This window comes from Carassius gibelio, chromosome B18, assembly GCF_023724105.1.
Source record: "Carassius gibelio isolate Cgi1373 ecotype wild population from Czech Republic chromosome B18, carGib1.2-hapl.c, whole genome shotgun sequence".
Lineage (NCBI taxonomy): Eukaryota > Metazoa > Chordata > Actinopteri > Cypriniformes > Cyprinidae > Carassius > Carassius gibelio.
The window spans coordinates 16,901,137-16,916,746 of NC_068413.1; the positions used below are offsets into that span (position 1 = coordinate 16,901,137).

The 15,610-nt window shown below is 40.4% G+C and overlaps 1 protein-coding gene and 1 non-coding gene across 73 annotated transcripts in view; one reads left to right on the forward strand and one right to left on the reverse strand.

Moving 5' to 3' along the window:
• LOC127977746 (uncharacterized) overlaps positions 1-15,610 on the forward strand; it is a 76,604-nt gene that overhangs the window by 39,791 nt on the left and 21,203 nt on the right. For 5 of the 44 annotated variants that reach the window (XR_008158312.1, XR_008158305.1, XR_008158304.1 and 2 more), the window contains exon 2: positions 12,350-12,515. The exons of 4 other annotated variants lie outside the window; for them this stretch is intronic. This is a non-coding gene — a transcript (uncharacterized LOC127977746). Of the gene's footprint in view, positions 1-644; positions 1,185-2,181; positions 2,272-2,337; positions 2,436-10,820; positions 11,047-12,349; positions 12,516-12,574; positions 12,667-12,733; positions 12,829-15,610 lie in introns of those variants that run through there. 35 more of the 44 variants (XR_008158343.1, XR_008158316.1, XR_008158317.1 and 32 more) reach the window with 17 other exon arrangements.
• LOC127977740 (zona pellucida sperm-binding protein 1-like) overlaps positions 1-15,610 on the reverse strand; it is a 56,513-nt gene that overhangs the window by 34,396 nt on the left and 6,507 nt on the right. For 6 of the 29 annotated variants that reach the window (XM_052582801.1, XM_052582796.1, XM_052582797.1 and 3 more), the window contains exons 2-3: positions 8,966-9,443; positions 8,701-8,888 (exon numbers count right to left, since the gene is read on the reverse strand). The exons of 9 other annotated variants lie outside the window; for them this stretch is intronic. In XM_052582801.1, coding sequence (XP_052438761.1) covers positions 8,701-8,888; positions 8,966-9,443 — 666 coding nt within the window. Of the gene's footprint in view, positions 1-7,483; positions 7,593-7,670; positions 7,744-7,821; positions 7,970-8,038; positions 8,232-8,304; positions 8,463-8,700; positions 8,889-8,965; positions 9,444-15,610 lie in introns of those variants that run through there. 14 more of the 29 variants (XM_052582795.1, XM_052582798.1, XM_052582792.1 and 11 more) reach the window with 11 other exon arrangements.

Below are 15,610 nucleotides of genomic sequence, written 5' to 3' on the forward strand. Positions count from 1 at the left end.
GTACCTTCTATGTAGATATTATTTAAAATATTGTATCAATGCATTCTATGGCAACTTTAATGGGGATTATGAACTCAAATTTTGGCTGGAAGCAATAGTTTGAATCTGAATTTGAATTTCTTAACGATGGATTTGTTTCTTATAAACGCATAGCCTTTCCCTTCACAAGACCGTAATTGATGTGAATTTTTTGTGGATTATTTTGATATTTATATCAGTTCTTCGGATTTCCGTTCTGATGACCACCCATTCACTGCAGAGGATTCATTGGGGAGCAAGTGATGTAATTCTATATTTTTCCAAATCTTTTTCAATAATGAACTAAAAACTCCTTAAAAAAAGTTTTTTTTTATGAATATTTTATATTTGATTTATATTATTTAATTTATATCAGGGGCTTTTTTAATGACATTCATTGTCTATCATGGACACACTGTCAAACTTTAATTGTAAAATTGTGAATAAGTGTAGATGAAAATCTCTGGTCCTTATCAAGCCTTCCATTGGCTAATGACATTCCAGAACGTTCTGATTTGTTAATTACAGGTCCAGAGGAGAATTAAAGGTAATCAATCAAGCTGAAAGAGGAGGAGCCGCTTAAATTCAAAGCTGTACTTAATGGACAAAGACGGGCACTAGTGGGTATCTTGTTAATGTTTTTCAGGATGGGTTTTTTTGCAATGTGTGTTATTGCTGGTTGTGCTTGAGGCGTTTGATCTGAAGAGTGCTTTTGGAAATCTGAATCCAGTCAAAGTCCAAGAAGCATCAATCATATTCAGCTTCCAGTGTACCTGTTTCTTAAGTGCTTGGGAACACTTTGCAGAAGGCTTCTCAGTTTCAGAGTCTTGACTACAGCGTATTTGCAAAAGAGCCTCTTGGGCTTCAGGAGAAGCAGGTGTTTCAGGGACCAGTGAAGCCTTTGGATTGGAGGTTTCCCGCTGTTCCAGAAGTGCTGAGCAAGATGGCGGTGGACTTTCATTTAAGGCAACTTGTGACCCCTAGATGTGTAGCTATTCAGTGTAGTGAGAACCAGATTAATGTGGAGGTATAGCAGGACTTGTTTAGCAATGGAAAACTGATCCAGCCATCTGGTTTGACTTTAGGAGGATGCCCTGTTGTTGGTTTGGTCCCAGGCTCAAAGGTGCTCTTTGAGAATGAACTGCAGGTCTGCAACCGTGTTGATGGTAAGAGCTGTTAAGTGTTACTAGACTTATTAAACCCTACTAAAAATCGGCCCTTGTCTTGGTATCAATGGTTCCCTGAATCTATAACATCCATGGGACTGTTCTTTTTATTGTGGGAAAAACTCTTAATAACTGTTTGCGTAACCAAGTGTGGCTATGGCTTGCTAAGATGCCTCTTGGAATGGTGTGTTTTTTTTTTTTTTTTTTTTTGTGAAGCCTCTTGATAACTACATCAGTCTCCTATAGATGACCAAGGATGAGCTTGTCTACACCTTTGCCCTTACCTACACCCCTGAGCTGTTTGCTGGCACTCGATTATCAGCGTTCAATGCTATTATCAAAGGTCAGCGACCTCTGTGACTTGTGGCATTCCTTGCGGTGGTGGAACTGGAAGCCCGTTTAATTGGTTACTACACAAATGGCAGGTTTCAAAACGTCAGCAGTAATGCCTTGAAGCCTTGGGTCCCTTATGCCTCAACTGTTCTGCCTGAAGCTCATGATGGGTTTGTGCAGTTTCTCTCAGCCTTCTGGATGAGGCTGTGCCTAAGCTGTTCTTCTCTTGCAGATGACTGGTCCTATGAGGGGCCTTCAGACTCTTACTTCCTGGGTGATGTTATTAATGTTGAGGCATCTGTGAAGGTATACAACCTCGTCCCTCTGTGTGTGGTTGTGGACCACTGTGTAGCCACCAAAGTACCTGATGTGACTGCCCTTCCAAGATACTTGTTCATTGATAATCATGGGTGTGTTCATGTCACCAGATGCTGCAGAGGTGATTTGTTCCCACTTTTGCTCCTTTTATAACCACTTTGTCCCTGACAACATTTTACTGTCTAGTGGATGCCAAGGTCAATGCTTCCAGACTTCTCCCATGTGTCTTTGACTCCTTACCTGTGGTGTCTCTTGCGGATCAGAACGTGTGTTCTGAAGGCCACTCTCGCTCCTGCGCCCAGTTACGCGCTCCACGTGCCATGTCTTTTTTTTTTTTGTATTGCAGGTGGCTTGCTGCTGATGGGAACCACCAGTTTGTGGTTTCTGTGACTCAACAGGTGTTCCTGATGGTGGAACTGCTGCTGCTTTTTTGGAGGTAGGAAGCTGCTTTTAAGCCTGTCTTTTGACTGTTAAAGCACTTAACTCTGTCTGCTTTTTCTAGGCCTTCAGTGGGAAGGGAAGGCCTCGCTCGGTCCTGTAGTGGTTCAAGAGCACAAAAAGACTTTAGCTGGTGTTCAATAAATGTGGGGAGAGAACTTGTTTCTGTCTGGTCTCGTTTAACCAATTGACTTGCACGAGGAAGCGGGTAGTTCTACTGTACTTACAGGTCCTTCTCAATTTAGCATATTGTGGAAAATTCATAATTTTCCGTAATGTAATAAAAAATTTGACTGAAGTATTCCCTGTCTTTTATTGTTTTAATACTGATTTTTGGCATACAGCTCATGAAAACCCAAAACTCCCATCTCAAAATTAGCATATTTCATCCGACCAATAAAAGAAAAGCGTGTTTAATACAAAGTCAACCTTCAAATAATTGTTCAGTTATGCACTCAATACTTGGTCGGGAATCCTTTTGCAGAAATGACTGCCTCAATGCGGCGTGGCATGGAGGCAATCAGCCTGTGGCACTGCTGAGGTGTTCTGGAGGCCCAGGATGCTTCGATAGCGGCCTTAAGCTCATCCAGAGTTTTGGGTCTTGCGTCTCAACTTTCTCTTCACAATATCCCACAGATTCTCTATGGGGTTCAGGTCAGGAGAGTTGGCAGGCCAATTGAGCACAGTAATACCATGGTCCGTAAACCATTTACCAGTGGTTTTGGCACTGTGAGCAGGTGCCAGGTCATATTGAAAAACGAAGTCTTCATCTCCATAAAGCTCTTCAGCAGATGGAATGGGAATCAATTCTGTTGTCAGACAACGCAATGAATATTGATAAAGTCAGTGGTTGTGCTGTGACTGATGTTGGCTATACTTGCTTGTAAAATAGAATTAGAAGCAACAGAATTTTTTTTTTTTTTTACTGAAAGTGCTGCTCCTCTCTGCGCTCGCTGAACAGATGCAAAGAGAGACCTCGTGCGGCAGCACCAGAGGGTCTGAGACTTAATGATTGCCCAAAAAGTTGCTAGATTTGTGGTTAACATTAGTTGTTTTTTTGGGGGAAAAAATTGTTAAATCTAGCGACAAAGATGCCAAGTTAGCCACTCCAATGCCCAGCGGACCGGTGGCTTCAACCGTCTCGCAAGTGTTGGGGACATCCCACGATTGTTTCACTTTCACAGCACGTTAAACATCACTCTCTTACTTGACCTGGAGAAACTGTGCATCAGTTGGAAGTTTAAAGACTCTAGCTTCAATATTTGACCAATACTGTGACGCATATTGTTGCAGTGAACATTTAGTAATTTATGTCAGGAGTACAAAATATGTATGAGTCATTTTTAGAATAGAAATTAGAGCATTCATATTCAGTCACGTCTGCAGTGGTTTGTGTTCTCATAGATTCACTGAAAAGCGTCAAATAGGGTTTATAGTCAAAAGTTGCATATACACAGAGATATTTGTCTGATTTTTACTTCATATTTCTTCAGACAGAATCATAATTTCTATTCATTTTCCACTGATTTAAGTGATCTGATGATAATGATCGGCTCCCAGCCCTGTCTCTGTGTGTATAGTCTTCCGTGTGCGTGTTAACGGAGACCTGATTCTCCAGTGTCTTGTCCATCATAACTGTGCATCATATCCCACTCCATCTTACCCATGATGCATTTCCTGTACACTTCTGAGTTGATATCTGAACACAACATAGAGAAACCTCTGTACCCATGAAATATCCAAATAATAAACACTTTTATTCATAAAAAATTTACATATGAAATGCTAACTTGTGCAGTGACGTAAAAGTCTATAAATAGCATATTTTTACAACAGTAAACAACCAAATTCCACATGTGATCACAAAAGGAGGTTATTACAAACACTCGGTCAGGGTATAAAGTGAGTTTTGAGTAAAAGTGTACTAATAATTTCATAAATAGTCTTATGTAGCTTAATGCTAACGTTAGCTCTAATGCAGCTACTGGGGCGCTGTAAAGGGGGGGTAAACGATGGCGATTCTCGGGGCCCATGACTAAGAGGGGGCCCAGAGAAGCCCCCAATAAAATTGTGGTGCTAAAAAAAAATATTTGATAGTAAAAAATTATTAACTTTAAATTATTCTATTTGCTGTTTCCTGGTGTCAAAAAATGTATTTGTTTAGGAAACACAAACGTCCGTGGGCCCCTCTCCCCCTCTCGATTATCATAAAATGGTTTAGTCTGCCCAAATTGTATCCTGTAACCAAGGCAACACAATAGCGCCGGCAGATTCAACTTGACAGAGGATGTGAAAATGCCTCAAAAATCTGGAAGTCAAAAATGGAAAGAGAAAAAAATAAGAGAAGTGAAAGAGGCAAAGGGTTGACAGTATGTTACCCAACATTTCACAAGAAAAAGTGGGTTTGTAAGTAGGCCTAAATTGTTAGTGGACCGCCCGTGACAATGATTGTAACCTACGGCACTTTTCTGTGCGTACGCACGCTTTGTACATGAGGCCCTAGGTCTCTACGGTAGCATTTTTCGATAAGTTGGCACGTTTCGATAGAGCAGGGTGCAGAGGGTGCACGGCTTTGCCTCACATGCAGCCGGTGTCGGCATCTTTGTACGAGGCGGCGCCCACTTTCAGCACCCTGCTGCGGTCCACGCTGTTGCACCTGTCTTGCAAGCAGTAACTTCATGAACTCGAACTATCAGCTGTTTGTGAGGTTTCAGTGCCTCTCTTGAAGATGATGTGGAGTTGTATTACTACACTGTCCCCTATATTGTCAAATACAGCATGATTCATCTCTGCCAACCATCTTCACATAATACTTTCACATTATCTGATCCAGACCGTCGGCAAAACTCAATTTAAACAGCACAAAATGACTGCCTGTGGACGCTATAGATAGAAATTATTATATTTCTGTTTTTATTCACACAATAAATATTTAAACTAGTTTTAATGAAAATTCGTGTAGTTTTAGGAAAAGTCAGGAAGCAGCAAGGCTTTGTGATTTATTTAGACAAAGTTACTGACAAATTTCAAAACGGTCAAAATGATGCCGTGTTCATTCTAGTGTTAAAGATAATTACCATAAGTTTAAATGTTGCGGTTAAAATGAATGCTGGTGGCTGTTGGAATGTTAAAAGTGCATGATAAGGGAAAAGGGAATTTTCTCAAACGCACTTCAGTGTTTCCGTTACATTTCAACTGTCATGTTAAAAATATTAGGTTAGATTAGATAACTTTATTGTCATTGCCAGTGTACAGTACAAATATTCATACAAATATAAATATATGTGAATACCACTGATCTATATATATAGATCAGTGGTGAATACACTATATTACACATGTTCAGCTATGCACAGTATATACATTATGCAGTACTGAAGTAGTGCAGTATTACAGAGGACAAATTACAGGTGTGGATGGACATGGGATGGAGTTCAATTGTCTGATTGACTTAAATATATGAGAATGATAGTCAAAATACCATAAAAGAGCATGATTTTATGTAAATTAATATGAAAAAACTCTCAGCTGTGTTGGGGGCCCTGTCAAGATTCTTTTCATGGGGCCCAAAATCCTCAGCAGCGCCCCTGTGCAGCTACATAGCAGGTGCAGTTCTTCTTCATAATGCATTTTGTCCAAATTTTGACAAAGGTTGTAAGAAAATGTTTTGTTGTATTTTTATAGTAAGGCTTTCGATAATAGTGGTTTAAATGTAAGCTGGAATTGAAGCGATGTGGCTTGGTAAACCTTGAAATACCAGAACAAAGGCTAATAGTAGCGGAATAAAAACAAAAGAATAATGATAAATGAAGAATGAGGATTTTGTGTCATACCTGGCCGATGTGTGAAAGGCTCGTTTCGTAAGAACAATAGAATCATGAATGGGGCAGTTTTGCCGGTCCAAACAAGAGATAATCGCATTCCAGGAGTCATAAACCAATTTTATTAGCCTTTCATGAGCCTTCTCTAAAAACACACATGACGTGGTCTTAGAAAAGGTTTCATAAAATTCACACTTTGTGAGATTATATTCAGAAATATCAAAATGAAGTATTAGTAAACTTGTGGCTTTAGCTTCATTATGCATCTAAAATCATATCCTACATAATTTTTAATACACTTAAATGTTTTCAATATTTTTATTTAATTGTTTTAGTTTACCATATATATATATATATATTTATTATAACAGAGTGATTTACATGTTTCAAGATACGGGACAGAAAATGTATAGGTCTATATAATTTGTATAGTTACGATCACACGAAGAGTTACGTTTTTCTCCAAAGTCAGCATAATTACAAATGTGATACTGATTTTATACAACAGTTCAACAAACAAGTTAATATCAAGAGACTTACATTTTAGACAACATATTAACGATTTTTGCTCCATTTCCAAGAACAAAATTAATTCCAAACACAGCCACTATTTTGCGTCTCTGAGTAACATGATAGTTTCGATCCTGAATGAATCAACCTTTAATATGACTATTCAACCGCAATGACTCACTTATTAACAGTGACTCAATTTTAATTTTACATTCACAGTACCCTTTACATTTTTGTTTGTAATTTCAAACGGAGTTCAAGGTTTTAAAATATCAAAACATTGATTTGTAACTGCAGGCTAAAGTATTCCATGGCCCACAGAGCTGCATTAAACTAAAACGTCTAAATGGCACTTTAGATGCAGCTTCGGTTTTCTCTGCATTGCAAAATATCTATTTTGTTGAGAATGATTGCATCTGCTTGGTAACAACCCAAGTACAAGTATTTCACCTAAAAGATGGTGCACACTTTTAGAAAAAAGGCATAAGGTTAAGATAAGAGCCAGGAGTCAACACAATTAGAAATAAGATCTGCACAGCAAAAATAGTCCATTTAAAAAAAAAAAAATTATGTGTTAATATTGCAAACCCTTACTTTTCTATTTTGGTGTTCCACCCCAAGACTTATGTTGGCTTCATTTGGCCACCCCTATTAAAATCTTCTGGGGCCGCCACTGATCCACATAACTTTACATTGTAAACATCAGGAACCAAACTACTGTTTGGAAGACAAATTAAAGGGGAACCTTGTGCTGGTTAGCAACTGGAGGACGGATAAAGGAATGCACAACCTTACTAAAGGTTGTGGAACATTGGTTTGATAGTGGGAAGAAAAAAAAAAAATCCCGGATTGTCGGATCAAAACAATACACAAGACGACGATGTTCTACAAGTTTATTAAAAACACTAGATTTACATGACCAGAGTAACTCCTCCACTAGAAACCACAGTCTGCTCCCCAGAGACAGCCTTGATACGAGTGTCTCTTCCTGAAAGAGAAACATTAGAAGTGAGAACGCGGTTCTAAAATGCGCAGTTCCTCTTGTCAAGAGAAATCAAGAACTCACGTTTCCTGGTGCAGCTTTGCTCACAAGAGCCAGATGATGGATGGCACACCGCTGTACTGCAGTGGATGAAGATCTGACAGGGAAGAAAGAGGCTCAAGTCACAGAATCCACAAGTAGTAAATGTACAAATGTTCAAGTAAAGGGGGCATACAGTTTCCTGCAGAGCAGCCAGCGAGGCTGGATCTACAAATGTGAACATCTTCACAACAAAGCGCTTGTAATGGGTTGGGAATTGAAGACCATATGATCCAGTCACTGGAACCAGTGTGGTCAGATAGCGGTCATCCTGGTAAGGGCATCTGAAGACAAGAGAAGGTTAGGAAGGGTCTCCCAGCAGACTAACGGACAAAGACTGGCTGTACACTCACCCGTCGATCAGAAGGTCCCACTGGGGGAGACTGAGTGGACTGGGGGTTGAAGTCGCCCAACAATGTCCCAGCATCAGGACAATGTTGGGGTCAGTCCTCTCCATAATGTGCACCTCAACATACACAGGTTCTCGCAGGACTTTTGTGATGGGATAATCAGTGTCACTGTAGTAGGACGTGTAGGCCTCATCCCCTGAGGAACAACACTGGGGATTAACCAGGCTCCAGTTTGAAAGGCTTTAGGCAGACACAGGACAAGACCTTACCTTCAGCACAGCCTTTGGTGACACATTGGCCATTGGCCAGTCTGAGCTCCACCCTGAGAGGTCCAGGAGCAGCTACTGGTGGAGGTGGAGGAACAGAGTTGACTTCCACAACCAGAGCTTCCACAGACGTTCCTGAATATCTACACTGGAAGAGAAACCTGGACGACACACAGCGAGCTTGTAGCATTTATCAGGGATTAATGTTCGCACAAAGTCATGGATCACCTACTCAAAATGACTGTCCCTTGTGATGGAACCATACGGTCCAATCCCCACTTCATACGATGAGGTCATTCGGTTTTCATACACCACATATCCTCCTGTGAATAGGAACCGTGTCAGCATCCAGTCCATCATAAGCAATGCAGAATAAGACCAGTAGCAGCAGCTTCTCACCATCATGCTCGTGCCACATGCGGTCACAGGGAACTGGTATATAGCAAAGGAAGGTGTAGACCCCACAGGAGCACAGGGTGGGTCATTTCCACCCAGTAGATGAACCGAATCCAGACTCAGTCGAGGCAGAGTAACGTCTCTAGACACCACTACCACAAACTGACCATCTCTAATACACTGGACAGTCACTGGAACGAGGTACAAGGGCAGATTAAAGTGCAGGGAATCAGTTTAACACGAACCAAATAAAATTGAGAACACTTACCTGCCCTCCCATAGAAACACTGCTGTCCATTAAAGCAGCAGTCGATAGCTTCACACTCAGCACCACTGATCCCAGGTAGACCACATTGGATCTGCTCAGAATCAGCTACAGCACATTTATCAAGGGGCTCTGCCTGCACTACTGGCTTCTGAAACAGCTTTTTAACTGGCTTCTGAAGCGGAAACTGCTGGTTAGTTAGCTGTTGAACTGGCTTCTGAAGCGGAAACTGCTGGCTAGTTAGCTGTTGAACTGGCTTCTGAAGCGGAAACTGCTGGCTAGTTAGCTGTTGAACTGGCTTCTGAACTGGAAACTGCTGGCTAGTTAGCTGTTGAACTGGCTTCTGAAGCGGAAACTGCTGGCTAGTTAGCTGTTGAACTGGCTTCTGAAGCGGAAACTGCTGGCTAGTTAGCTGTTGAACCGGCTTCTGAAGCGGAAACTGCTGGCTAGTTAGCTGTTGAACTGGCTTCTGAAGCGGAAACTGCTGGCTAGTTAGCTGTTGAACTGGTTTCTGAAGTGGAAACTGCTGACTAGTTAGCTGTTGAACTGGCTTCTGAAGCGGAAACTGCTGGCTAGTTAGCTGTTGAACCGGCTTCTGAAGCGGAAACTGCTGGCTAGTTAGCTGTTGAACTGGCTTCTGAACTGGAAACTGCTGGTCAGTTTGCTGAATCATCAGAGCTTGAGCATCCTGAAGTGATTTTCTCCACTGTGGAACAGCATAACAGGAAGCACAGACCATCAAAATCTGAACCAAACACAAAATTCCAGCCATTATTGAACAGCTAAACACAATGTTGAGATACTGCCATTTAGTCTTTTTGTATTCTACAGCTATCAGCTAATTATCGATAGTCCCTCCCTCTTCATTAACAACTGGGTGATTCTCATTGGATCTCAAGATTCAACGCTTATAACAGCAACACAGAGGCTGCGTCCACATCTTCAATGACAACTCTCTCAAGCCTCGCTCACTCGGATGCTAAACATTCTTTCCAAATTTTTATTTTTGTCTGATACAGGCTCAAGCATATCAGGTTGGATGCCTTATCTCTCCATCGTTCACGCTGGACAGAAGATCCGCTCTGTGAAACAGCCAGAGCAGAGCTCAACATTATTGTTCATGACCCTTCCAAATAATTCAAGGGACAAATCCCAGGGTTGTAAATGGGCATGTAAAACTGTTTCTGGAGAATTTTTGCCCATACCCAAGCCACGTACCTTCTATGTAAATACTGTATCATTTAAAATATTGTATCAATGCATTCTATGGCACCTTTAACTGGGATTATGAACTCAAATTTTGGCCGGAAACAATAGTTTGAATCTGAATTTGAATTTCTCAACGATTAATTTGTTTCTTATAAACACATAGCCTTTCCCTTCACAAGACAGTAATTGATGTTAATTATTTGTGGATTATATTGATATTTATATCAGTTCTTTGGACTTCCATTCTGGTGACCACCCATTCACTGCAGAGGATTCATTGGGGAGCAAGTGATGTAATTCTATATTTTTCCAAATCTTTTTCAATAATGAACTAAAAACTCCTTAAAATATATATATTTTTTAATGAATATTTTATATTATTTGAGTCATATCAGAGGCTTTTTTAATGACATTCATTGTCTATCATGGACACACTGTCAAACTTTAATTGTAAAATTGTGAGTAAGTGTAGATGAAAATCTCAGGTCCTTATCAAGCCTTCCATTGGCTAATGACATTCCAGAACGTTCTGATTTGTTAATTACAGGTCCAGAGGAGAATCAAAGGTAATCAATCAAGCTGAAAGAGGAGGAGCCGCTTAAATTCAAAGCTGTATTTAATGGACAAAGACAAGCACTGGTGTGTATTGTGTTAATGTTTGTCAGGATGGGTCTTTTGCAGTGTGTCTTAGTGCTGCTTGTGCCACTGAAGCCTTTGGATTGGAGGTTTCCCACTGTTCCAGCAGGACTTGTTTAGCAATGGCGAACTGATCCAGCCATCTGGTTTGACTTTAGGAGGATGTCCTGTTGTTGGTTTGGTCCCAGGCTCAAAGGTGCTCTTTGAGAATGAACTGCAGGTCTGCAACCGTGTTGATGGTAAGAGCTGTTAAGTGTTACTAGACTTATTGAACCCTACTAAAACTCCGTTCTTGTTCTGGTATGAATGGTCCCCTGAGTCAAAAAATTCATGGAATGGTTTTTTTATGGTGGGAAAAACTCTTAATAACCGATAACTCTGGTAACTAAGTGTTATGACATGACTTACTAAGATGCCTTTTGGAATGGGTTCTTTTTGTTGAATCCTATAGATGACCAAGGATGAGCTTGTCTACACCTTTGCCTACACCCCTGAGCTGTTTGCTGGCACTCCAATTACCCTCTGTGACTTTTGGCATAGCTGGAGGTGGTGGAACTGGAAGCCAATTTAATTGGTTACTACTTGAATGGCAGGTTTCAAAACATCCGCAGTAATGCCTTGAAGCCTTGGGTACCTTATGCCTCAACTGTTCTGCCTAAAGCTCATGATGGGTTTGTGCAGTTTCTCTCAGCCTTCTGAATGTGGCTGTGCCTATGCTGTTCTTTTCGCTTGCAAATGACTGGTCTCATGAGAGGCCTTCAGACACTTACTTCCTGGGTGATGTTATTAATGTTGAGGCATCTGTGAAGATATACAACCTCGTCCCTCTGCGTGTGGTTGTGGACCGCTGTGTGGCCACCAAAGACCGTACAAAAACATGGGCGTAGTGTCAGTGACATCACCCGTAGACTCCTGAAGTGTTTTTGAAGCCTAAAGTGTGTAGAACGGGCCATCGCCATCTTGGCAGCATGTCACCTCGCGACTCTCCCGGACAATCAAAAATGTCAATCTAGTTGTTGAAGCCACACCCACCTAGCACAACAGCAGTGTCAGCACCGGCAATCCACCTGTCACTCAAGTGGCTATGCCCTCAATTATGCAGAAATGTAAGTCTTAATATAACTTAAAGGGACGAGTTGTAAAAAAAAAAAAAAAAATTGCGCTCACAGTTGTCATGAAGGGCAAAATTAGCTATTTAGACAAAAGTTTTTGCACCAGGCTGTAAACATGATTTTTTTTTTTTCTCTTCCTGCTGTAAAGTTGGGCATTTTAACATGGGGAGTCTGAGACTGACTCCCTTTTGCAGCCAGCGTCAAGTGGCCAGTCGATGAATTGCAGTTTTAGTCACTTCCTTATTGGCCTCAAGAGAGTGAGCGAGAGGTTGGCGCTCGGTGGCGACCCGAGTACCTGATGTGAATGCCCTTCTGAGATACTTGTTCATTGATCAGGGGTGTGTTCATGTCACCAGATGCTGCAGAGGTGATTTTGTTCCCGCGTTTGCTCTTATAACCACTTTGTCCCTGACAACTTTTTACTCCTTAGATGTCTAGTGGATGCCAAGGTCAATGCTTCCAGACCTCTCCCATTTGCTCTGGTTTGTGACTCCTTACCTGTGGTGTCTCTTGAGGATCAGAACGTGTGTTCTGAAGGCCACTCTCGCTCGGGCGCCCGGTTAAGCGCTCCACAAGTCCTGTTCCTTTGCCAATGGGTAAGTTCATGCCCCTTTCTAAACATTAAAGGTGCCATGTCTAATTTTTTGTATTGCAGGTGGCTTGCTGCTGATGGGAACCATCAGGTTTGTGGTTGCTGTGACCCAACAGGTGTTCCTGATGGTGGAACTGCTGCTCCTCCTTTTGGAGGTAGGAAGGTTCTTTTTAAGCTTGTCTTTTGACTGTTAAAGCACTTAACTCTGTCTGCTTTTTCTAGGCCTTCAGTGGGAAGGGAAGGCCTCGCTCGGTCCTGTAGTGGTTCAAGAGCACAAAAAGACTTTAGCTTGTTCAATAAATGTGGGGAGAAAACTTCTTGTTTCTGTCTGGTCTCGTTTAACCAATTGACTTGCATGAGGAAGCGTGTAGTTCTACTGTACCTGTTCTCATGCCAGAAGGAAAGGCTCCCCTTTCTCATTCGGGAAGCTAATAAGCCTTTAAGGGACTGCTGTGAGATCCCTTTTGACGAGTACTGTAAAGGTGGAATACACTGCCCATGATGCTGTAAAAGGGAATTCTGTTATTTGGCATTTGTGCCAAAAGAGTTCTGCATGAATGTCCACTTCCTTGAAGCATTGCAGACTTCGTGTGCATCTTATGCAGTGAACTTGACTTCACGTTGGTAACTTCAAATGAGCAGTTTAATTTACTCCTTGCATCCCCCAAATAGGTTTGGTCAGTTAAGTTTTGTTTCATAATGCTCCTTGATGACATCTCTCATGCTTTTAAAACACCGGTACAATAAACACGCACTCCCAGTATCAATACTGGCACAACATTTTCCACCTTCAGAATTTTTTTTTTTTTTTTTGCAGTAGCAAATAGTCTGACTACTCCGAGGATGCTTTTCTGGACCTTGAGAGTGCATTTTACTTGGCAGTCTGTAGGCCAAATCACAAGCCTGCTGGTTTTCATCCAAAATAAGTTGTGTGCCGAAGATGACCAAAGCTCTTATGGGTTTGGAACGACTGATGGTAGATGGGTTATTCTGATGGTGCTTTGCATGCTTTTCTGGACCTTTTACTTGACAGTAGATGGGATGGTCACAGGCCTCCCGGTTTTCATCCAAAATATCTTTAACCCCTTTGCTGTCAAAGATTGTCACTGCCCCCAGATTGTTTCACTTTCACAGCACGTTAAACATCACTCTCTTACTTGACCTGGAGAAACTGTGCATTGTTGCAGTGAACATTTAGTAATTTATGTCAGGAGTACAAAATATGTACGAGTCATTTTTAGAATAGAAATTAGAGCATTCATATTCAGTCACGTCTGCAGTGGTTTGTGTTCTCATAGATTCACTGAAAAGCGTCAAATAGGGTTTATAGTCAAAAGTTGCATATACAGAGATATATGTCTGATTTTTACTTCATATTTCTTCAGACAATCATAATTTCTATTAATTTTCCACTGATTTAAGTGATCTGATGATAATGATCGGGTCTCAGCCCTGTCTCTGTGTGTATAGTCTTCTGTGTGCGTGCTAACAGAGACCTGATTCTCCAGTGTCTTGTCCATCATAAGCGTGCATCATATCCCACTCCATCTTACCCATGATGCATTTCCTGTACACTTCTGAGTTGATATCTGAACACAACACAGAGAAACCTCTGTACCCATGAAATATCCAAATAATAAACCCTTTTATTTATAAAAAATGTACATATGAAATGCTAACTTGTGCAGTAAAAGGCTATAAATAGCATATTTTTACAACAGTTAACGACCAAATCCCACATGTGATCACAAAAGGAGGTTATTACAAACACTCGGTCAGGGTATAAAGAGAGTTTTGAGTAAAAGTGTACTAATAATTTCATAAATAGTCTTATGTAGCTTAATGCTAACGTTAGCTCTAATGCAGCTACATAGCAGGTGCAGTTCTTCATAATGCATTTTGTCCAAATTTTGACAAAGGTTGTAAGAAAATGTTGTGTTGTATTTTTATAGTAAGGCTTTTGATAATAGTGGTTTAAATGTAAGCTGGAATTGAAGCGGTGGCTTGGTAAACCTTGAAATACCAGAACAAAGGCTAATAGTAGCGGAATACAAACAAAAGAATAATGATAAATGAAGAATGAGGATTTTGTGTCATACCTGGCCGATGTGTGAAAGGCTAGTTTCGTAAGAACAATAGAATCATGAATGGGGCAGTTTTGCGGGTCCAAACATGAGATAATCGCATTCCAGGAGTCATAAACCAATTTTATTAGCCTTTCATGAGCCTTCTCTAAAAACACACATGACGTGTTCTTAGAAAAGGTTTCATAAAATTCACACTTTGTGAGATTATATTCTGAAATATCAAAATGAAGTATTACTAAACTTGTGGCTTTAGATTTATGCATCTAAAATCATATCCTACATTTTTAATACACTTAAATGTTTTCAATATTTTTTATTTACATGTTTGAGCTTACCGTATATATATATATTTATGATAACAGTCGGAGTGATTCACATTTTTCAAGATACGGGACAGAAAATGTATAGATCTATATAATTTAGTGTCATAGTTACGATCACACGAAGAGTTAAGTTTTTCTCCAAAGTCAGCATAATTACAAATGTGATATTGATTTTATACAACAGTTCAATAAACAAGTTAATATCAAGAGACTTACGTTTTAGACAACATACTATTTTTGCTCCATTTCAAAAGAACAAAATTAATTCCAAACACAGCCACTATTTTGCGTCTCTGAGTAACATGATAGTTTCGATCCTGAATGAATCAACCTTTAATATGACTATTCAACTGCAATGACTCACTTATTAACAGTGACTCACTGCCACCTACTGGCAATTTTAATTTCACATTCAAGTTACCCTTTACATTTTTGTTTGTAATTTCAAACAGAGTTCAAGGTTTTAAAATATCAAAACATTCATTTGTAACTGCAGGCTAAAAGTATTCCATGGCCCACAGAGCTGCATTAAACTAAAACGGCACTTTAGATGCAACTTCGGTTTTCTCTGCATTGCAAAATATCCATTTTGTTGAGAATGATTGCATCTGCTTGGTAACAATCCAAATACAAGTATCTCACCTAAAAGATGGTGCACACTTTTAGAAAAAAGGCATAAGGTTAAGATA